The sequence below is a fragment of the Heptranchias perlo genome, chromosome 17 (genome assembly GCF_035084215.1).
Source record: "Heptranchias perlo isolate sHepPer1 chromosome 17, sHepPer1.hap1, whole genome shotgun sequence".
NCBI classification, from domain to species: Eukaryota; Metazoa; Chordata; class Chondrichthyes; order Hexanchiformes; family Hexanchidae; genus Heptranchias; species Heptranchias perlo.
Genome location: NC_090341.1, coordinates 961,982 through 985,981, shown reverse-complemented (window position 1 = coordinate 985,981; position 24,000 = coordinate 961,982). Strand labels below are relative to the sequence as shown.

Here is a 24,000-nt window from a genome sequence, read left to right as displayed (position 1 = left end):
CCCGGCGAGAGTCAGTGCCTGTGGAACGGTGCCCCGGCGAGAGTCAGTGCCTGTGGAACGGTGCCCCGGTGAGAGTCAGTCCCTGTGGAACGGTGCCCCGGTGAGAGTCAGTCCCTGTGGAACGGTGCCCCGGCGAGAGTCATTGCCTGTGCAACAGTGCCCCGGCGAGAGTCAGTGCCTGTGGAACGGTGCCCCGGTGAGAGTCAGTGCCTGTGGAACGGTGCCCCGGCGAGAATCAGTGCCTGTGGAACGGTGCCCCGGCGAGAGTCAGTCCCTGTGGAACGGTGCCCCGGTGAGAGTCAGTGCCTGTGCAACAGTGCCCCGGTGAGAGTCAGTGCCTGTGGAACGGTGCCCCGGCGAGAGTCAGTGCCTGTGGAACGGTGCCCCGGCGAGAGTCAGTGCCTGTGGAACGGTGCCCCGGCGAGAGTCAGTCCCTGTGGAACGGTGCCCCAGCGAGAGTCAGTCCCTGTGGAACGGTGCCCCGGTGAGAGTCAGTCCCTGTGGAACGGTGCCCCAGCGAGAGTCAGTGCCTGTGGAACGGTGCCCCGGTGAGAGTCAGTGCCTGTGGAACGGTGCCCCGGCGAGAATCAGTGCCTGTGGAACGGTGCCCCGGCGAGAGTCAGTCCCTGTGGAACGGTGCCCCGGTGAGAGTCAGTGCCTGTGCAACAGTGCCCCGGTGAGAGTCAGTGCCTGTGGAACGGTGCCCCGGCGAGAGTCAGTGCCTGTGGAACGGTGCCCCGGCGAGAGTCAGTGCCTGTGGAACGGTGCCCCGGCGAGAGTCAGTCCCTGTGGAACGGTGCCCCGGTGAGAGTCAGTCCCTGTGGAACGGTGTCCTGGCGAGAGTCAGTCCCTGTGGAACGGTGCCCCAGCGAGAGTCAGTCCCTGTGGAACGGTGCCCCGGTGAGAGTCAGTCCCTGTGGAACGGTGCCCCAGCGAGAGTCAGTCCCTGTGGAACGGTGCCCCAGCGAGAGTCAGTGCCTGTGGAACGGTGCCCCAGCGAGAGTCAGTGCCTGTGGAACGGTGCCCCGGTGAGAGTCAGTGCCTGTGGAACGGTGCCCCGGTGAGAGTCAGTGCCTGTGGAACGGTGCCCCGGTGAGAGTCAGTGCCTGTGGAACGGTGCCCCGGCGAGAGTCATAGAAATTTACAGCACAGAAGGAGGCCATTTGGCCCATCGTGTGTGCCGGCCAAAAAAGAACCATCCAGCCTAATTCCACTTTCCAGCACTTGGTCCTTAGCCCTGAAGGTTACAGCACTTCAAGTGCACATCCAAATACTTTTTAAACGCAATGAGGCTTTCTGCCTCTACCACCCTTTCAGGCAGTGAGTTCCAGATCCCCACCACCTTCTGCGTGAAAAAAATTCTTCTCAACTCCCTCTAATCCTTATATCAATTACTTTAAATCTATGCCTCCTGGTTATTGAACTCTCTGCTAAGGGAAATAGGCTCTTTCTATCCACTCTATCTCGGCCCCTCATAATTTTATACACCACAATTAAATCACCCCTCAGCCTCCTCTGTTCCAATGAAATCAACCCCAGCCTATCGAATCTTTCCTCATAGCTAAAATTCTCCAGTCCTGGCAACAACCTCGTAAATCTCCCCTTTACCCTCTCTAGTGCCATCACTTCTTTCCTGTAATGTGGTGACCAGAACTGTACACAGTACTCAAGCTGTGGCCTAACTAGTGTTTTATACAGTTCCAGCATAACCTCCCTGCTCTTATATTCAATGCCTCTGCTAATAAAGGAAAGTATCCTGTATGCCTTCTTAACCACCTTATCTACCTGTCCTGCTACCTTCAGCGATCTGTGGACATGCACTCCAATATCCCTCTGTTCCTCTACACCACTCAGTATCCTCCCATTTATTGAGTATTCCGTTGCCTTGCTTGCCCTCCCCAAATGCTTTACCTAAAGCTTCTCAGGATTTAACTTCTATTTGCCACTTTTCTGCCCACCTGACCAGTCCATTGATATCTTCCTGCAATCTACAGCTTTCTTCCACATGGCCAATTTTTGTATCATCTGCAACCTTCTTGATCATGCCCTCTACATTCAAGTCCAAATCATTAATATATACCACAAAAAGCAAGGGACCTAGTACTGAGCCCTGCGGAACCCCACTGGAAACAGCCTTCCACTCACAAAAACACCCATTGACCGTTGCCCTTTGCTTCCTGCCACTGAGCCAATTTTGGATCCAACTTGCCACTTTCCGTTGGATCCCTTGGGCTTGTACTTTTCTGTCCAGTCTACCATGTGGGACCTTGTCAAAAGCCTTGCTAAAATCCATGTCCGCTACATCAAACGCGTTACCCTCATCGACCTTCCTTGTTACCTCCTCAAAAAATTCAATCCACCAAAGTGAGAGTCAGTAAAATGTACCATGAGCTAAAGAAAAATGATACAGCATATATTATGAACAAATAACCAAGAGTTTCAAGGCTCTTATCTAATTGCAGCTTCACATGTTAAACTAAGTTGATCTTACGCCCTCTGAACAACAACTTGCATTTATGTAGCACCTTTAAGATGGTAAAACGTTCCAAGGTTCTTCACAGGAGTGTTATCAGACAGAAATTAACATGAGTCACACAAGGAGATATTAGGACAGGAAAGAGGTAGGTTTTAAGGAGCATCTTAAAGGAGGAGATACAGGTAGAGTGTTTTACGGAGGGAATTCCAGAGCTTAGGGCCTAGGCAGCTGAAGGCATTGCCGCCAATGGTGGAGCAAGGAAATCGAGGAAGCGGAAGAGGCCAGAATTGGAGGAGCCCAGAGAACCCACAAACCACACGCTTGAAATTCCTCTATTCCTTTATTTTATGTGCAATGAGACTGTAAGAAACAAATCTTGAAATTAACAATCGACCTGCTGCTCCTCAATGGTTTTTCCAGTTTACTCAATGCATACCTGAGAGACACACCAGGAGGGTCTCAACTTTTGTCCCTGGTCTGTGCTGAATTAGTCGATCTCTGCCGGCCGGCTGTAGGTGGGCTGCAATTGTCCTCAGTGCCCCTAAGCTGGGGGGAGGGGATTCCTAACCCTGATCATTTACTGGGATCCTTTGCTGCAAAATATATGTGGATGTTCGGTGAGTAACCAAATTGGGGACTGATTACATGTTTCTATTGTTAAATACTGAGTTTGAGAGTGATGTAGTTAAGTCCGTAACTAGGGTCTCAAATTTAAACAAAGCCAATTATGTAGGTATGAGGGGCGAGTTGGCTAAGGTGGATTGGGAAATTAGATTAAAAGATATGACGGTAGATAAGCAATGGAGAACATATAAAGAAATAATTCATAATTCTCAATGAATATACATTCCATTGAGGAATAAAAACTCCAGGGGAAAAGAGCTCTAACTAGAGAAGTTAAGGATAGTATTATTTTAAAAGAGGCTTACAATGTTGGCAAAAAGAGTGATAAGCCTGAGCATTGGGAGGGTTTCAGAAATCAGCAAATGATGACCAAGAAATTGATAGAGGGAGAAAATTGAATAAGAAAGTAAACTGGCAAGAAATATAAAAATGGATTGTAAGAGCTTCTACAAATATGTAAAAAGGAAGAGAGTTGCAAAAGTAAATGTGGTCAGAACATTGAATGCAGGAGTTGGGATGTCTTGTTGAAGTTGTACAGGGCATTGGTGAGGCCACACTTGGAGTACTGTGTACAGTTCTGGTCACCCTATTATAGAAAGGATATTATTAAACTAGAAAGAGTGCAGAAAAGATTTACTAGGATGCTACCGGGACTTGATGGTTTGACTTACAGGGAGAGGTTAGACAGACTGGGACTTTATTCCCTGGAGAGTAGGAGGTTAAGGGGTGATCTTATAGAAGTCTATAAAATAATGAGGGGCATAGATAAGGTCGATAGTCAAAATCTTTCCCCAAAGGTAGGGGAGTCTATAACGAGGGGGCACAGATTTAAGGTGAGAGGGGAGAGATACAAAAGGATCCAGAGGGGCAATTTTTTCACTCAAAGGGTGGTGAGTGTCTGGAACGAGCTGCCAGAGGCAGTAGTAGAGGCGGGTACAATTTTGTCTTTTAAAAAGCATTTGGACAGTTACATGGGGAAGATGGGTATCGAGGGATATGGGCCAAGTGCAGGCAATTGGGACTAGCTTAGTGGTATAAACTGGGCGACATGGACATGTTGGGCCGAAGGGCCTGTTTCCATGTTGTAACTTCTATGATTCTATGATTCTATGGGTCCCTTAGAGGCTGAGACAGGAGAAATTATAATGGGGAATAAGGAAATGGCAGAGATGTTGAACAAATATTTTGTATCTGTCTTCACAGTAGAAGACACAAATAACACACCAGAAATAGTGGAGAACTAAGGGTCTAATGAGAGTGAGTAACTTAAAGTAATTAAGATTAGTAAAGAAAAAGTACTGGAGAAGTTAATGGGACTAAAAGCTGACCAATCCCCTGGACCTGATGACCTACATCCTAGGGTTTTAAAAGAGGTGGCTACAGAGATAGTGGATGCATTGGTTGTGATCTTCCTGAATTCCCTAGATTCTAGAACGGTCCCCATGGATTCAAAGATAGCAAATGTAACCCTGCTATTCAAGAAAGGAGGGAGAGAGAAAACAGGGAACTAGCCTGACATCAATAGTAGGGAAAATGCTAGAATCTACTATTAAGGACCTAGTAACAGAGCACTTAGAAAATCATAATATGATTAGGCAAAGTCAGCATGGTTTTATGAAAGGGAAATCATGTTTGACAAATCTATTAGAGTTTTTTGAGGATGTAACTAGCAGGGTAGATAATTGGGAACCAGTGGATGTCGTATATTTGGATTTTCAAAAGGCATTCGATAAGGTGTCACACAAGAGGTTGTTACGCAAGATTAGGGTTCATGGGATTGGGGGTACCATATTAGGTAGAGGATTGGTTAACGGATAGAAAACAGAGAGTAGGAATAAATGGCTCATTTTCAGGTTGGCAGGTTGTAACTAGTGGGGTGCTGCAAAGATCAGTGCTTGGGCCTCAGCTGTTTACAATCTATATTAATGACTTAGATGAGGGGACCCAGTGTAATGTATCCAAGTTTGCTGACGATACAAAACTAGGTGGGAAAGTGACCTGTGAGCAGGCCGCAAAGAAGCTGCAAAGGGATATAGACAGGTTAAGTGAGTGGGCAAGAAGGTGGTAGTAAGAATAGAAAAGCAGAATATCTTTTAAAAGGTGAGAGACTAAGAAATGTTGGTAGTCAGAGGGATTTGGGTGTCCTGGTACATGAATCACAGAAAGTTAACATGCAGGTACAGCAGGCAATTAGGAAGGCAAATGGCATGGGGTTGGAATATAAGAGTAAGGAGATCTTGCTGCAATTATATATGGCTCTTGTGAGACCACACCTGGAGTATTGTGTACAGTTTTGGTCTCCTTACCTAAGCAAGGATATATTTGACTTAGAGGCGGTGCAACAAAGGTTCACTAGATTAATTCCTGGGTTGAAAGGGTTGTCCTATGAGGAGAGATTGAGTAGAATGGGCCTATACTGTCTGGAGTTTAGCAGACTGAGAGATGATCTTATTGAAACGTATAAGATTCTGAGAGGGCTTGACGGAAGATGCCGAGAGGCTGTTTCCCCTGGCTGGAGAGTCTAGAACTAGGGATCATAGTCTTAAGATAAGGGGTTGGCCATTTAGGATTGAGGTGAAGAGGAATTTCTTCACTCAGAGGGTTGTGAATCTTTGGAATTCTCTACCCCAGAGGGCTGTGGATGCTCAGTCGTTGAGTATATTCAAGATTGAGATCGATAGATTTTTGGACCCTAAGGGAATCAAGGGATACGGGGATCGAGCGGGAAAGTGGAGTTGAGGTCAAAGATCAACCATGACCTTATTGAATGGCGGAGCAGGCTCGAGGGGCCGTATGGCCTACTCCTGCTCCTATTTCTTATGTTCTAATAGCCTGTCAATACTCGTTGGCTAGGCTGACATGGAGATAGGCCTCTTGGGTGAGGGGCTGGAGGTCGAAACTGTGCCCCGGTGAGAGTCAGTGCCTGAGGAACTGTCCGCCGGTGAGAGTCAGTGCCTGAGGAACTGTCCGCCGGTGAGAGTCAGTGTCTGTGGAACTGTCCCCCAGTGAGAGTCAGTGCCTGTGGAACTGTCCCCCAGTGAGAGTCAGTGTCTGTGGAACTGTCCCCCAGTGAGAGTCAGTGCCTGTGGAACTGTCCCCCAGTGAGAGTCAGTGTCTGTGGAACTGTCCGCCGGTGAGAGTCAGTGTCTGTGGAACTGTCCGCCGGTGAGAGTCAGTGTCTGTGGAACTGTCCCCCAGTGAGAGTCAGTGTCTGTGGGACTGTCCGCCGGTGAGAGTCAGTGTCTGTGGGACTGTCCGCCGGTGAGAGTCAATGTCTGTGGAACTGTCCCCCAGTGAGAGTCAGTGCCTGTGGAACTGTCCCCCAGTGAGAGTCAGTGTCTGTGGAACTGTCCCCCAGTGAGAGTCAGTGCCTGTGGAACTGTCCCCCAGTGAGAGTCAGTGTCTGTGGGACTGTCCGCCGGTGAGAGTCAGTGTCTGTGGAACTGTCCGCCGGTGAGAGTCAGTGTCTGTGGAACTGTCCGCCGGTGAGAGTCAGTGCCTATGGGACTGTCCCCCAGTGAGAGTCAGTGCCTGTGGGAACTGTCCCCCAGTGAGAGTCAGTGCCTGTGGGAACTGTCCCCCAGTGAGAGTCAGTGTCTGTGGGACTGTCCGCCGGTGAGAGTCAGTGTCTGTGGAACTGTCCCCCGGTGAGAGTCAGTGCCTGAGGAACTGTCCGCCGGTGAGAGTCAGTGTCTGTGGGACTGTCCCCCAGTGAGAGTCAGTGCCTGAGGAACTGTCCCCCAGTGAGAGTCAGTGCCTGTGGGACTGTCCCCCAGTGAGAGTCAGTGCCTGAGGAACTGTCCGCCGGAGGTGAGTCGGTGCCTGTGGAACTGTCCCCCGGAGGTGAGTCGGTGCCTGTGGAACTGTCCCCCGGAGGTGAGTCGGTACGTTCTGGAAAAGAAAAAAATTAGCAAGAAAATTTCACAAATCCATCTGCTTCTGTTAATTCCCAGTTTTAGGGTAGTTTTCTGAATGCTGGCTTATTTTGTGGATGAAAGCGGTCAAAATTGTGCACATGACTTGGGTTACCATGGAGAGGAGGGGGAAGTCTTAATTCCACGGTGATTATGAAAATACTCGACTTATTATGACAAGGATTGCAAGACCGACGCAGCTTATTGGAAAAGTGCATTCAGAGTTGCAGATTTACACAGAAATTCTTGCTTTAACCATTTTAAATTTGTTCACCTACAGTAACATTAACTGCCTTCAGTAATATAGGCAAACAGAGACCTCGGGGTTTTTTACCTTGAAAAAGCGAATGCAGGTAGATAAAACTGGACCCGATGGGCTTAATGGCCTCCTGCCCCGTAGACTTCTGTGATTTAGTTTGCACACATCCCACATGGCACATTTTAGTTAACTGGTTTGCAGTAAGATTAATAGCAGTTTCTGATTTCAGGTTGTAATGTTCTGAAGTATGAAGTTTCTTTGAAAGATTTTTCAACACCAAAGATGTCAGCTATGGCTCAGTGGGTAGCACTCTCTCCTCTTCAGTTAGAGGATTGTGAGTCCCACTGCAGAGACTTGAGCGCATAATCCAGGCTGACACTTCAGTGCACTACTGAGGGAATGCTGCACTGTCGGAGGTGCCATCAATAGGATGAGACGTTAAACCGAGGCCCCATCTGCCCTCTCAGGTTGACGTAAAAGATCCCATGGCACTATTCGAAGAAGAGCAGGTGTCCTGCCCAATATTTTTCCCTCAACCAACATCACTAAGACAGATTATCTGTTCATTATCTCATTGCTGTTTTTGGGACCTTGTGCACAAATTGGCTGCTACATTTCCCTACATTACAACAGTGACTAAACTTCAAAATGAAGGCACATTTGGCAGTCTATTTACACCCATCAAAGACCCAGAAACAGCAATGAGATATATAACCAGTCTGTTTTGACGGTGTTGGTTGAGGGATAATGTTGGCTAGGACACCAGGAGAACTTCCCGCTCTTTGAACTGTGCCATGGGATCTATTACAACTACCCGAACAGGCAGATGGGGTCTTAATTTAACATCTCATCCGAAGGAGCAAATCCCACAGTGCAGCACTCTCTCAGCACTGACCATCATTTTCCAATCCTCCCTGGCTACAGGCGTGGTGCCAGAGGATTGGAGGACTGCTAACATTGTACTGTTGTTCAAAAAGGGAGAAAGAGATAGACCGAGTAATTATAGGCCAGTCAGTTTAACCTCGGTGGTGGGCAAATTATTAGAATCAATTCTGAGGGACAGTATAAACCGTCATTTAGAAAGGTAGGGGTTAATCAAGGACAGTCCGCATGGATTTGTTAAGGTTTGACTAACTTGATTGAATTTTTTGAGGAGGTAACAAGGAGGGTTGATGAGGGTAGCGCGTTTGATGTAGTCTACATGGATTTTAGCAAGGCTTTTGACAAGGTCCCACATGGCAGACTGATCAAAAAAGTAAAAGCCCATGAGATCCAAGGGAAAGTGGCTAGTTGGATCCAAAATTGGCTCAGTGGCAGGAAGCAAAGGGTAATGGTTGATGGGTGTTTTTGTGACTGGAAGGCTGTTTCCAGTGGGGTCCTACAAGGCACAGTACTAGTTCGCCTGCCTTTTTTTGGCATATCTTAATGATTTGGACTTGAATGTGGGGAGCTTGATCAAGAAGTTTGCAGATGATAGAAAAATTGGCCGTGTGGTTGATAGTGAGGAGGAAAGCTGTAGACTGCAGGAAGATATCAATGGACTGGTCAGGTGGGCAGAAAAGTGGCAAATGGAATTCAGTCCAGAGAAGTGTGAGGTAATGCATTTGGGGAGGGCAAACAAGGCAAGGGAATACACAATAAATGGGAGGATACTGAGAGATGTAGAGGAAGTGAGTGACCTTGGAGTGCATGTCCACAGATCCCTGAAGGTAGCAGGACAGGTAGATAAGGTGGTTAAAAAGGCATATGGGTTACTTTCCTTTATTAGCCAAGGAATAGAATATAAGCACAGGGAAGTTATGCTAGAACTATATAAAACATTGGTTTGGCCACAGCTTGAGTACTGTGTACAGTTCTGGTCACCACATTACAGGAAAGATGTGATTGCATTAGAGAGGGTACAGAGGAGATTTACGAGGATGTTGCCAGGACTGGAGAATTTTAGCTATGAGGAAAGATTGGATAGGCTGGGGTTGTTTTCCTTGGAACAAAGGAGGCTGAGGGGAGATTTAATTGAGGTATATAAAATTATGATAGGACTAGATAGAATGGATAGGGAGGACCTGTTTCCCTTAGCAGAGGGGTCAGTGACCGGGGGCATAGATTTAACGTAATTGGTAGAAGGATTAGAGAGGAGCTGAGGAGAAATATTTTCACCCAGAGGGTGGTGGGGGTCTGAAGCTCACTGTCTGAAAGGGTGGTAGAGGCAGAAACCCTCAACTCATTTAAAAAATACTTGGATGAGCACTTGAATTGCTGTAACCTACAGGGCTATGGACCAAGTACTGGAAATTGGGATTAAGCTGGATAGCTCTTTGTCGGTCGGCACGGACACGATGAGCCGAATGGCCGCCTCCTGTGCCGTAACTTTCTATGATTCTATGACCCCCTCCGACAGTACGGCGCCCGCCCGGCGCTGCCCCTCCGACAGTGCGGCGCTGCCCCTCCGACAGTACGGCGCCCGCCCGGCGCTGCCCCTCCGACAGTGCGGCGCTGCCCCTCCGACAGTACGGCGCCCGCCCGGCGCTGCCCCTCCGACAGTGCGGCGCTGCCCCTCCGACAGTACGGCGCCCGCCCGGCGCTGCCCCTCCGACAGTACGGCGCCCGCCCGGCGCTGCCCCTCCGACGGTACGGCGCCCGCCCGGCGCTGCCCCTCCGACGGTACGGCGCCCGCCCGGCGCTGCCCCTCCGACGGTACGGCGCCCGCCCGGCGCTGCCCCTCCGACGGTACGGCGCCCGCCCGGCGCTGCCCCTCCGACGGTGCGGCGCCCAAGTGTTAGCCCAGATTATGTGCTCACCCACTGGACTGGGGATTGAACCCTCAACCTTATGACCAGATTGAATAGAAGAGTTAGAAAAATTATGAATGCTTGCCCTTTCGCATCTGAAACCGAAATATAAGTTCATGTTTTAGGGTAGACCCAGGACTAATGCAGGATGGCAAGAGACATCCTTGGTGGTGCTGAACTTATCTTTGCTCGGAACAGCACCTGTTTCTATTTTAAGTATTTGCAGTAATTTCCTGGTTCAGAACCAATGTCCTTAGTCATCGTAAAGTATAGTATGAACATAGGAATTGCTAGATTAAAAAAAGACCAAAGTTCATCTAGTTGCATGATACAACGATAATGGAGTTGTTGACTGATCGTGGCACTCAATCTCATGCATTAATTCAATTCCATTCCTTATTTACTTACAATGCACATGTGCATGAGGGACTGCTGCATTAGTCGAGGTGTTAATTGTATCCATATGATTTATATCAATTAGTGTTAATTGTATTCAGATGGTGCGTTTGAATTAGGGACTCTCATGTCCATTTATATGAGAACTTATCTAGGGTGTGGAGTGTGTAATGTGGATCTCTGTGAATAAAGGCTTGGAAGCAACTGAAGACGAGGCTCTGGTATTCTATCCTTCACCACCTGCCTATCCAGTTTATTTCATGGTAGCAGAGAATGGTTGCCTAAAGGTGGAGGTTGGAAACTATGATTTTTTTTCCCCCCCATAAAACTTGAAAGCCTAGTGGCCATTGTGGAATATGGCAGAAAGCAAGTTTAAATCGTCGAGGTTTGATTTCCCTCCGATGTTCTCGGAGTTTGAACCGTATGACCAGTGGAAGAGTGAGATTGATATGTGGACATGGGTTACTACTCTGCCAAAGAGAAAACAAGGCATGGCATTGGCATTGTTGCTTCCTGAACAAAGTAAAATCAGAAGTAAGGTATTTTCTGCGATGGATGCAGATCTTTTGGATAATGATGAAGGTTTTACCTTTCTAATAGAATTTCTGGATCAAATCAACAAGGAAGATGACCTGTTAAATAGCTATGAGGCCTGGTCAGCATTTGATTGTCCGTTTTCCGAAATCTTTCAATGGAAGAGTATATCATGAACTTTAACAAATTGTACAAAAGGTTGACAAGGTTCAAATTGGGAATCCCTGAATCGGTACTAACATTTAAATTACTAGATTGTGCTAAGTTGACTCATATGGACAGGCAACTGGTCCTAACTGGTGTCCAGTTCTCAGAAAAGGAGACACTGTTGGATCAAATGTCTGCTGCAAAAAAAAATTCTGGGGTAACAGTCATTCCCTTCAGCCTTCATGGAATAAATGAGGCCTTCCGCTGTGACACAAAGAATAGAAGGTTCGATGGTTACCAGGTTTCGAACTGTTTCAGATGCTAAATGCAGGTGCCAGACCAGGTTTCAAAATTTTCAAGAAACCGGACGCAGGCAACAATATGACGGAAGGGTTAAAGACAGCCAGACAGCTGATGAAAGTAGGTATAGCAGAAGACAAAATTGGGACAGTAGTAACGGGGGAATGAATTCCAGGAATGCCCAAGGAAAAATCAGTAGATGCTTTAGATGTGACTCTAAGTACCATTGAGGCAAATTGCCCAGACCGAAGGCGCAGGGTCTTTGAAATGACGCATCAAGAAAGTAGTTCTGAGGAAGAGGATGAAAATAATGATGAATCTGGACAGACTATATTGGTCACAAGGAGTTTTAATCCTGTGATGAATGTATTAGTCGAAGATTCCTTTAATTGCGTGGAGTTAGTGCATGTACGTCATAGAATCATAAAAAATTTACGGCACAGAAGGAGACCATTCGGCCCATTGTGTCCGCGCCGGCCGAGAAACGAGCCACCCAGCCTAATCCCACTTTCCCGCATTTGATCCGTAGCCCTGCAGGTCACAGCTCTTCAGGTGCACATCCAGGTATTTTTTAAATGAGTTGAGGGTTTCTGCCTCGACCACCCTCTCGGGCAGTGAGTTCCAGACCCCCACCACCCTCTGGGTGAAAAAATGTTTCCTCATTTCCACTCTAATCCTTCTACCAATCACTTTCAATCAATGCCCCCGGTTATTGATCCCTCCGCTAAGGGAAATAGGTCCTCCCTATCCACTCTATCTAGGCCCCTTGTAATTTTGTACACCTCAATCAAATCACCACTCAGCCTCCTCTGTTCCAAGGAAAACAACCCCAGCCTATCCAATCTATCATCATAGCTAAAATTCTCCAGTCCTGGCAACATCCTCGTAAATCTCCTCTGCACCCTCTCTAGTGCAATCACATCTTTCCTGTAATGTGGTGCGCAGTACTCAAGCTGTGGCCTAACTAGTGTTTTATACAGTTCCAGCATAACATCCCTGCTTTTATATTCTATACCTCGGCCAATAAAGGAAAGCATTCCATATGCCTGCTTAACCACCTTATCTACCTGTCCTGCTACCTTCAGGGATCTGTGGACATGCACTCCAAGGTCCCTCACTTCCTCTACACCTCTCAGTATCCTCCCATTTATTGTGTACTCCCTTGTCTTGTTTGCTCTCCCCAAATGTATTACCTCACACTTCTCGATTGAACTCCATTTGCCACTTTTCTGCCCACCTGACCAGTCCATTGATATCTTCCTGCAGTCTACAGCTTTCCTCCTCACTATCAACCACACGGCCTATCTGTGTGTCATCTGCAAATTTCTTAATCATGCCCCCTACTTTTAAGTCCAAATCATTAATGTGTACCACAAAAAGCAAAGGACCTAGTACCGAGGCCTTCGGCACCCCACTGGAAACAGCCTTCCAGTCGCAAAACCACCTGTCGCCATTACCCTTTGCTTCCTGCCACTGAGCCAATTTTGGATCCAATTGGCCACATTCCCTTGGATCCCATGGGCCTTTACTTTTTTGACCAATCTGCCACGTGGGACCTTGTCAAAAGCCTTGCTAAAATCCATGTACACTACATCAAACGCGCTACCCTCATCGATCCTCCTAGTCACCTCCTCAAAAAATTCAATCAAGTTAGTCAAACACGACCTCCCCTTAACAAATCCATGCTGTATGTGGGGTAGATGTTATCTTGATTCACTAAGTAGTGAGAATCGAAGCAAGGTTAAGGAATATAAAAGTTCTACATGTTTTAGGTTTGGAGATGACAACACCTTGAGGTCGCTCAGAGAGTGGTAATTCCATGTAAGGTAGCTGGAGTAAGCCATTTTATAAATACGGATGTAGTCTGTAGCTTTTGGGTAAACCTTCCATGAAAAAGGCAAAAATGAAACTTGACATGGAGCACGATGAGGCAATCATTTTTGAGAAATTTGTCATTAATAAGATTAGAGTAGAATTTAAAATTGGGAGTCAGGCCTGTGGGGCTTTTAAATATATTGGTTTAGATATTAAGCAGAGTGAGTCTGGTATAACTTTAAATCAACAGTTCTATTTAGAGAGTGTTATTCCCATCCCAGTGAACCGTACTAAGTCATCGCAGAAAGGTGATGTTATATCTAAAGAGACAGAGCAATTACAAAGCTTGATTGGTCAGTTGAACTGGTTGTGCACTAGACCAGATGCTACTTTTGTTGTGTTGAACTTAAGTGCTTCAATGAAACACCCCATAGTAGAGAATATTTTAAGGGCAAATAAAACATCACGAAAATTAAATATAGATAAATGTGTACTTCATTTCTCACCCTTAAGTGACCCAAAGGAAATGAAGCTAGTTATCTTTAGCGATGCTTCACATGCTAATCTTCCTGACGTGTATTCTAGTGCAGCTGGTTCCATAGTGTTTCTTATGGGTGAGAATAGGAAATGTTGTCCTTTAGCTTGGGAAGCTAAGAAAATAAAAAGGGTTGTTGAAAGTACTCTGGCTGCTGAAACACTGGCTCCTGTCGACGCACTGAATATAGGATTCTACTTAGCAAATATTTTGAGTGACTTCCTGTGCAATGGGAGTACTGAAGATGGTATACCCATTGAATGTTATGTAGTCAATCGTTCATTGTGGGATAATGTACTCTCTACAAAAAATATGGGTGAGAAAAGATTATGGATTGACCTCGCTGGCTTGAAACAAATGCTGGAGAGAAAGGAAATCTCTAAAATTAAATGGGTGGATTCAAGCCATCAACTGTCGGATTGTTTTCCAAAAGAAGTACATGTACAAAGAAATAATTAGGGGTCCTGGAGAAGGGTCGCATCACAATGTAATGCTTTGAATAGTATAAGTTGTACAGAGTATGGGAGTTACTGATTTTTGAAATTTTTGTTTGTATTGTATATATAAAGTTTAATTTTTTTATTTAAAGAGAAAGGAATCTGTTAATTGTATCCATGTGATTTATATCAATTAATGTTAATTGTATTCAGGTGGTGCGTATCAATTGAGGACTCTCGTATCTATTTATGAAAGCTTATCTAGGATGTGGAGTGTGTAACATGGTTCTCTGAGAATAAAGGCTTGGAAGCAACTGAAGACCAGGCTCTAGTATTCTATCCTTCATCTGGCTATCCAATTAATTCCAGAGGTTCTGTCCTTCAGATGAGACTTTAAACCGAGGTCCCGTTTGGTGTTTCCAAAAAATGTTAGAGCCCGTAGTGCTATTTGAAGAACAGCGAGTTCTCCAAGTGTCCTGACTGACATTCCTCCCTCCTCAACAACAGCAACAACAGCTTGCATTTATATAGCGCCTTTAATATTGTAAAACGTCCCAAGGCGCTTCACAGGTGTGATTATCAAACAAAATTTGACACCGAGCCACATAAGGAGATATAAGGACAGGTGACCAAAAGCTTGGTCAAAGAGGTAGGTTTTAAGGAGCATCTTAAAGGAGGAGAGAGAGGTTTAGGGAGGGAATTCCAGAGTTTAGGGCCTAGGCAGCTGAAGGCACGGCCGCCAATGATGGAACGATGAAAATCGGGGATGCGTAAGAGGCAAGAATTGGAGTAGCGCAGAGATCTCGGAGGGTTGTAGGGCTGGAGGAGGTTACAGAGATAGGGAGGGACGAGGCATGGAGGGATTTGAAAACAAGGATGAGAATTTTAAAATTGAGGCATTCCCAGACCGGGAGCCAATGTAGGTCAGCGAGGACAGGGGTGATGGGTGAACGAGACTTGGTGCGAGTTAGGATACAGGCAGCAGAGTTTTGGATGAGCTCAAGTTTATGGAGGATGGAAGATGGAAGGCCGGCCAGGAGAGCATTGGAATAGTCAAGTCTAGAGGTGACAACGGCCTGGATGAGGGTTTCAGCAGCAACCAACACATTCATCTCGTTTGTTTATGGGATTTCACTGGCATATACTGGCTGTTGTGTTTATCGACATAACATTCATTGCACTTGAAAAGTAATTCATTGTGTGAAGTGCTTAGTGATGTTTCAGTGTCTTAAGGCTCCATATAAATGGAGAGTTTTATTTGTCTGCCCAATTAATTAACTGGTCTATAGAATCAGGCAGACATCTATCCCTCTGCAAATCTTTAGTTAAATCCTCAGGGTTTCCTTGGGCTTTTTGGGCTTTGTGCTGTCTCTAATATAACTCCCAACACCCAGCGCAAGTCAAACTTGGAAAGTTCCCAAGGTGCTTCATTGGAACTTTTAACATTAAAACCACAGATTATTAGCAGGGGAGGAGACCAGGTGGCCCTTCTTGTCTGCACTGAATTTAGGCCCCTCTCATGGGCTGATTTTACATTTCTGTCTCGTCTCATCCTTTTATATTCTGTAAGTAACTGTCCAGTGCCTTTTCTGAATACAGTAATTTATTTAACATGGACCACCACCATTGGCAAAACATTCCATATCTGACAACTTTTTGTGTGAAAAAGCTTCTTCAAATCTCTCTTTTATCGATCTGTTTTTATCTTGAGATCACTGGTTCTTGTCTTTGACTTACCTACTTTTGGAAATTAGCTACCTATGTTTACAAACAACTCGAACAAACCCCCCCCTCATCTTCTCAGTCTGTGAGGAGCCTCCCCTCATACATCAGGCTCCTCAGCCCTGGTATCACCCTCGTAAATCTAGGTAGCACTTTGTCCATGGGCTGTTTTAACGTCCCATAGTGAGGACCCCAAACCGCACAATGTATTCCAGTTATGGCCCAACCATTGTTTTGTACAATGTCATCATGAACTCTCCCTCTGCTTTCGTATTCAGTCCCTCTCAATATAAACCCCACAATCACCCTTTGCCATATTTTTATTACTCAGTGGGGTACGGTAGCATAGTGGTTATGTTCCTGGACTAATAATCCGGAGTCATGAGTTCAACTCCCGCCACGGCTGCTGGGGAATTTAAATTCAATTAATTAAATAAAATCTGGAATAAAAAAACTAGTATCAGTAATGGTGGCCATGAAACTACCGGATTGTTGTAAAAACCCATCTGGTTCACGAATGTCCTTTAGGGAAGGAAACCTGATGTCCTTACCCGGTCTGGGCTTATATGTGACTCCAGACCCACAGCAATGTGGTTGATTCTTAACCACCCTCTGAAATGGCCTAGCAAGCCACTCAGTTGTACAATCTCGCTACAGAAAGTCACAATAAGAATAAAACTGGACGGACCACCTGGCATTGGACCACTAGGCAACGGACACAACAAAGGCAAACCAAGCCCAGCCCAACCCTGCAAAGTCCTCCTCACTAACATCTGGGGACTTGTGCCAAAATTGGGAGCGCTGTCCCACAGACTAGTCAAGCAACAGCCTGACCTAGCCATACTCACAGAATCATACCTTTCAGCCAACGTCCCAGACTCTTCCATCACCATCCCTGGGTATGTCCTGTCCCACCGGCAGGACAGACCCACCAGAGGTGGCAGTACAGTGATATACAGTCAGGAGGGAGTGGCCCTGGGAGTCCTCAACATTGACTCTGGACCCCATGAAATCTCTTGGCATCAGGTCAAACATGAGCAAGGAAACCTCCTGCTGATTACCACCTACCGTCCTCCCTCAGCTGATGAATCAGTCCTCCTCCATGTTGAGCACCACTTGGAGGAAGCACTGAGGGTTGCTAGGGCACAGAATGTACTCTGGGTTGGGGACTTCAATGCCCATCACCATGAGTGGCTCGGTAGCACCACTACTGACCGAGCTGGCCGAGACCTGAAGGACATAGCTGCCAGACTGGGCCTGTGGCAGGTGGTGAGCGAACCAACACGAGGGAAAAACCTACTTGACCTCGTCCTCACCAATCTACCTGTCGCAGATGCATCTGTCCATGACAGTATGGTAGGAGCACTGTCCTTGTGGCGATGAAATCCCGTCTTTGCACTGAGGACACCATCCAACGTGTTATGTGGCACTATCACCGTGCTAAATGGGATAGATTCAGAACAGATCTGGCAGCTCAAAACTGGGCATCCATGAGGTGCTGTGGGCCATCAGCAGCAGCAGAATTGTATTCCAGCACAATCTGTAACCTCATGGCCCGGCATATTCCTCACTCTACCATTACCAACAAGCCAGAGGATCTATCCTAGTTCAATGAGGAGTGTAGAAGAGCATGCCAGGAGCAGCACCAGGCGTACCTAAAAATGAGGTGCCAACCTGGTGAAGCTGCAACACAGGACTACATGCATGCTAAACAGCGGAAGCAACATGCTTTTGACAGAGCTAAGTGATTTCACAACCAACGGACCTGATCAAAGCTCTGCAGTCCTGCTACATCCAGTCGAGAATGGTGGTGGACAATTAAACAACTAACAGGAGGAGAAGGCTCTATAAACATCCCCATCCTCAAAGATGGCAGAGTTTAGCATGTGAGTGCAAAAGACAAGGCTGAAGCGTTTGGAACCATCTTCAGCCAGAAGTGCCGAGTGGATGATCTATCTCGGCCTCTTCTCGATATCCCCACCATCACAGAAGCCAGTCTTCAGCCAATTCGATTCACTCCACATGATATCAAGAAACGGCTGAGTGCACTGGATACAGCAAAGGCTATGGGCCCCGACAACATCCCAGCTGTAGTGCTGCAGACTTGTGCTCCAGAACTAGCTGCGCCTCTAGCCAAGCTGTTCCAGTACAGCTACAACACTGGCATCTACCCGACAATGTGGAAAATTGCCCAGGTATGTCCTGTCCACAAAAAGCAGGACAAATCCAATCCGGCCAATTACAGCCCCATCAGTCTACTCTCGATCATCAGCAAAGTGATGGAAGGTGTCGTTGACAGTGCTATCAAGCGTCACTTACTCACCAATAACCTGCTCATCGATGCTCAGTTTGGGTTCTGCCAGGACCACTCGGCTCCAGACCTCATTACAGCATTGGTCCTAACATGGACAAAAGAGCTGAATTCTAGAGGTGAGGTGAGAGTGACTGCCCTTGACATGAAGGCAGCATTTGACCGAGTGTGGCACCAAGGAGCCCTAATAAAATTGAAGTCAATGGGAATCAGGGGGAAATCTCTCCAGTGGCTGGAGTCATACCTAGCACAAAGGAAGATGGTAGTGGTTGTTGGAGGCCAATCATCTCAGCCCCAGGACATTGCTGCTGGAGTTCCTCAGGGCAGTATCCTAGGCCCAACTATCTTCAGCTGCTTCATTAATGACCTTCCCTCCATCATAAGGTCAGAAATGGGGATGTTCGCTGATGATTGCATAGTGTTCAGTTCCATTCGCAACCCCTCAGATAATGAAGCAGTCCGAGCCCGCATGCAGCAAGACCTGGACAACATCCAGGCTTGGGCTCATAAGTGGCAAGTAACATTTGCGCCAGAAAAGTGCCTGGCAATGACCATCTCCAACAAGAGAATGTCTAACCACCTCCCCTTGACATTCAACGGCATTACCACCACCAAATCCTCCACCATCAACATCCTAGGGGTCACCATTGACCTGAAACTTAACTGGACCAGCCATATAAATACTGTGGCTACAAAAGCAGGTCAGAGGCTGGATATTCTGCGGCGAGTGACTCACCACCTGACTCCCCAAAGCCTTTCCACTATCTCCAAGGCACAAGTCAGGAGTGTGTTGGAATACTCTCCACTTGCCTGGATGAGTGCAGCTCCAACAACACTCAAGAAGCTCGACACCATCCAGGACAAAGCAGCCCGCTTGATTGGCACCCCATCCACCACCCTAAACATTCACTCCCTCCACCACCAGCGCACCGTGGCTGCAGTGTGTGCCATCCACAGGATGCACTGCAGCAGCTCGCCAAGGCTTCTTCGACAGCACCTCCCAAACCCGCAATCTCTACCACCTAGAAGGAAAAGGGCAGCAGGCCCATGGGAACAACACCACCTGCACGTTCCCCTCCAGGTCACACACCATCCCGACTTGGAAATATATCGCCGTTCCTTCATCGTCGCTGGGTCAAAATCCTGGAACTCCCTTCCCAACAGTGATGAACTGGATTCTTTTTTCCCCTCAGTCTGGTTCAGCAATCACTGAGTCGAATACACCTTTAAAGTTCAACACAACTTTAATAGCAGGTCTTAGTCTGTAGCTTCGATTCAGACTCCTGAGGGAGTCCGGACGATTCTAACAGAATAAGGAGACAAAGACACATACAGAAATTCATACCTTTTATACAGATCAATATGGGTTGGAACATCTTTAACACAAGAGTCAACACCAATCATAAGCTGGGCATAGGCTGGCCATGCTAGGTTACATGATTTCAAGCCAATCACAGGTAGCCCATGGCCTGATCATGCCGCAGTGACAGACACTGATGGATGCATCCTTTCTTCTCACTAGGAATGTGCCTTTTGGTCTTGCTAAGGTGTTACCAATCTTGATTCGCTCGCAACATGGAGACACTCAGACCAGTCCCTGAAACACATCAAAGACTCTACATTGATAAGACAATGCAGGCCTGCTGACTACGCAAACATATGGCCCAGCACGGTGGGGGGGGTATAGAAAACAGGACACTACAAGAGGACATAAACAGGCCTGGAGAATTTGCAGATAAGTGGCAGATGCACTTAAATGCATAAAAATGTATGATTATAAAACTAGAAATATACTTTAAATGGTAAATTTCTCAATGCAGTGGCAGAACAAAGGGACCAGGTATGCGAATATACAATTCTTTAACAGTACGTAACTGATTTTTTAAATTATTCGTTCATGGGATGTGGGCGTCGCTGGCGAGGCCAGCATTTATTGCCCATCCCTAATTGCCCTTGAGAAGGTGGTGGTGAGCCGCCCTCTTGAACCGCTGCAGTCCGTGTGGTGAAGGTTCTCCCTCAGTGCTGTCAGGAAGGGAGTTCCAGGATTTTGACCCAGCGACGATGAAGGAACGGCGATATATTTCGAAGTCGGGATGGTGTGTGACTTGGAGGGGAACGTGCAGGTGGTGTTGTTCCCATGTACCTGCTGCCTTTGTCCTTCTAGGTGGTAGAGGTCACGGGTTTGGGAGGTGCTGTCGAAGAAGCCTTGGCGAGTTGCTGTGTAGCATCCTGTGGATGGTACACACTGCAGCCACAGTGCGTCGGTGGTGAAGGGAGTGAATATTTTGGGTGGTGGATTGCTTTGGAGGCGGTTCAGAGAAGGTTCATTCGACTGATTCCTGGAGTGAGGGAGTTATCTTATGAGGAAAGGTTGGACAAGTTGGGCCTGTATACACTGGAGTTTAGAAGAATGAGAGGTGATCTTATTGAAACATATAAGATCCTGAGGGGACTAGAAGGGTAGATGCTATGGGGATGTTTCCCCTTGTGGGAGAGACTAGATCTAGGGGCCACAGTTTAAAAATAAGGGGTCTCCCATATAAGACGGAGATGAGGAGAAATGTTTTCTCTCAGAGGGTCGTGAGTCTGTGGAACTCCCTTCCCCAGAGAGCGGTGGAGGCAGAGTCATTGAATATTTTTAAGGTGGAGTTAGATAGATTCCTGATTAACAAGGGAGTCAAAGATTATAGTAGGTAGACTGGAAAGTAGGGTTGAGGTCACAATCAGATCAGCCATGATCTTATCAAATGGCAGAGCAGGCTCGAGGGGCCGAATGGCCTACTCCTGCTCTTAATTCGTGTGTTCATACGTAACACGACTGACGCTTCACAAATCTACGTGAACTGTACCTGACAGATCATCCCTTTCCAGTAATCATTGTGGTCTCTAATCATTTTCCTTGCTGATGTGAGGTGAACTGGATGACAGTTACCTGGTTTATCTCTTTCTGCCTTTTTACAAAGATGACTCACCTATCAGTTTATTGATGACATTGATTGTAATCAACATTTAAATGCCTGTGACTGGAACTCTGTGTGTGAGGGAAACCTCGATGAGCAGAGATGCGCAAGGGCTGACTGATGAGCGGTGTGGAGCTGCCGGTATAACTCATTGGTGTGGTTCCCCATCAGTAGCTGCAGTTTGAATGGTGCCATTAAGTTCCCATTCCTGCCCACTGCAGGGAGGAGCTGATGGTGCATTTACTGTAGACGGGCTGCGGTTAGTGGCGACACTCAGTTACACAATAGGATGCTACAGGATCCACCCGAGGAAGCGGTTTTCCAGGCACCTGAAACAGCAGCACTGGAGCAGGAGGGATAATGTGCTGCCATTTAATATAGGCGCATTTAACATAGGCATTGAATACAGAAGCACGGATGTTATGCTAAACCGTTAGAAATCACTGGTTAGGCCTCAGCTGGAATATTGTGTACAATTCTGGACACCACACTTTAGGAAGGATGTCAAGGTATTAGAGAGTGTGCAGAGGAGGTTTACCAGGATGATGCCAGGGATGAGGGACTTCAGTTATGTGGAAAGACTGAAGAAGCTGGGATTGTTTGCCTTAGAGCAGAGAAGGTTAATGGCAGACCTGATAGAGGTATTCAAAATCATGGGTTTTGATAGAGCAAATAGGGAGAAACTGTTTCCTCTGGCAAGTGGGTCGGTAACCAGAGGTCATAGATTTAAAATAATTGGCAATAGAACGGGGAAATGAGAATTATTTTCACACAGAGGATCTGGAACGCACTACCTGAAAGGGTGGTGGAAGCAGATTCCTTAGGAACTTTCAAAAGGCAATTGGACCTGTACTTGAAAAGTACTCATTTGCAGGGTTATGGGGGGAAAAAGCTGGGGTGTGGGACTAAATTGGACAGCTCTTTCAAAGAGCCATCACAGGCATGTCAGGCCGAGTGGCCTCCTTCTGTGCAGCATGATTCTACATGCAGGCTGAGCACTGACCCTGGGCATGTAAACCAGCGATATCCACCCATCAGTCGCAGTCCTTGTCTTTCAGCTCCCTGTTAGTGTACCTGTTTGTACATGCCCATGTTATTTATTTCTTGTTGCCATGCTGTGGAATGTACCCTGCACTGTAAATAGAACAAACTGCATAGCACTGGTCGATCTCCTTCAGTAAACTGCTTTTACCATAAACAAGTCAGCATGTTTCTGTTTAGGAGTGGCAGGACCTGGGACACTATCCACTGCAAATTCACACCCAATACACTCACCTCCCACGTACCCAGTGGTAGCTGAGATTATGCCCTCTTCATCCTGAGCCTCCAACCCCCCTCCCCCCCCCCCCCCCCCCCCCACTGACTGTGACCTCCTCCTTTGACCTGCTGATCACGTTGGTTAACAAAATAGCACCATGATGTTCCTTGGGATAGTCTCGACATTCATTTCCCTGACTGCTGACTGCTGCTTGTTGCCTCATAACACGACCAGACCTGCCCCTTGAACGGGTGTCCGGGACATACACAGAGACTAGGATAAAGGCAACAGAGCTTACTGTCATGTCCTGCTCACTCGACCACCTCTGCAGTCTGTGAGTGTGGGTCTGAACGCTGTCCTGTTACGCTGGAGACAGGTTTAAGATATGAGCTTCTTGCTCAGTGCCTCCTGACTGCAGCTCCAGTCGACATGTTAGGTGGAGACTTCTCATTCAATGCAGCTCTTGTTTGGCAAAACATACGATGCAGTTGGTTGTTTAATTACGAACCGTAACCGGACATGGTGTGAGTTTTAAACACTTCTGTAAATATTTCGAGCATGTTTAATGGGACTTCGACTTTGTTCCATCTGAAAGTTTGTTTTTGTGTATTCTGACGAGGAGTTTTTACAGACATTTCTTCAGTATTTGCTTTTCCTGAGTAGAAGCTGGGCGCTCTGTGCCGGGTTCGGTGGGAAGCTGGGCGCTCTGTGCCGGGGTCGGTGGGAAGCTGGGCGCTCTGTGCCGGGGTCGGTGGGAAGCTGGGCGCTCTGTGCCGGGGTCGGTGGGAAGCTGGGCGCTCTGTGCCGGGGTCGGTGGGAAGCTGGGCGCTCTGTGCCGGGGTCGGTGGGAAGCTGGGCGCTCTGTGCCGGGGTCGGTGGGAAGCTGGGCGCTCTGTGCCGGGGTCGGTGGGAAGCTGGGCGCTCTGTGCCGGGGTCGGTGGGAAGCTGGGCGCTCTGTGCCGGGGTCGGTGGGAAGCTGGGCGCTCTGTGCCGGGGTCGGTGGGAAGCTTGGGGGCCCTGTGCCCGATGGGTGAGAAGGAAGCTGGGCGCCCTGTGCCCGGGTGGTTGGGTGGGAGGGAAGCTGGGCACCCTGTGCCCGGGTGGATGGGTCGGAAGGAAGCTGGGCGCCCTGTGCCCGAGTGGATGGGTGGGAGGGAAGCTGGATGTCCTGTGCCCGAGTGGATGGGTCGGAAGGAAGCTGGGCACCCTGTGCCCGGGTGGATGGGTGGGAGGGAAGCTGGGCACCCTGTGCCCGGGTGGATGGGTCGGAAGGAAGCTGGGCGCCCTGTGCTCGAGTGGATGGGTCGGAAGGAAGCTGGGCGCCCTGTGCCCGGGTGGATGGGTCGGAAGGAAGCTGGGCACCCTGTGCCCGGGTGGATGGGTGGGAGGGAAGCTGGGCACCCTGTGCCCGGGTGGATGGGTCGGAAGGAAGCTGGGCGCCCTGTGCCCGGGTGGTTGGGTGGGAGGGAAGCTGGGCGCCCTGTGCCCGGGTGGATGGGTCGGAAGGAAGCTGGGCGCCTTGT

The 24,000-nt window shown here is 47.7% G+C and overlaps 1 protein-coding gene across 8 annotated transcripts in view; it reads left to right on the top strand.

Annotated features, from left to right (window-relative positions):
• Window positions 1–24,000, top strand: part of LOC137333956 (6-phosphofructo-2-kinase/fructose-2,6-bisphosphatase 4-like) — a 271,232-nt gene that overhangs the window by 139,067 nt on the left and 108,165 nt on the right. Inside the window, exon 1 of one of the 8 annotated variants that reach the window (XM_067998316.1) lies at window positions 22,798–23,001. The exons of the other annotated variants lie outside the window; for them this stretch is intronic. Coding sequence (XP_067854417.1) covers window positions 22,932–23,001 — 70 coding nt within the window. The 5' untranslated portion in view covers window positions 22,798–22,931. Of the gene's footprint in view, window positions 1–22,797; window positions 23,002–24,000 lie in introns of those variants that run through there. 8 annotated transcript variants of the gene reach the window in all.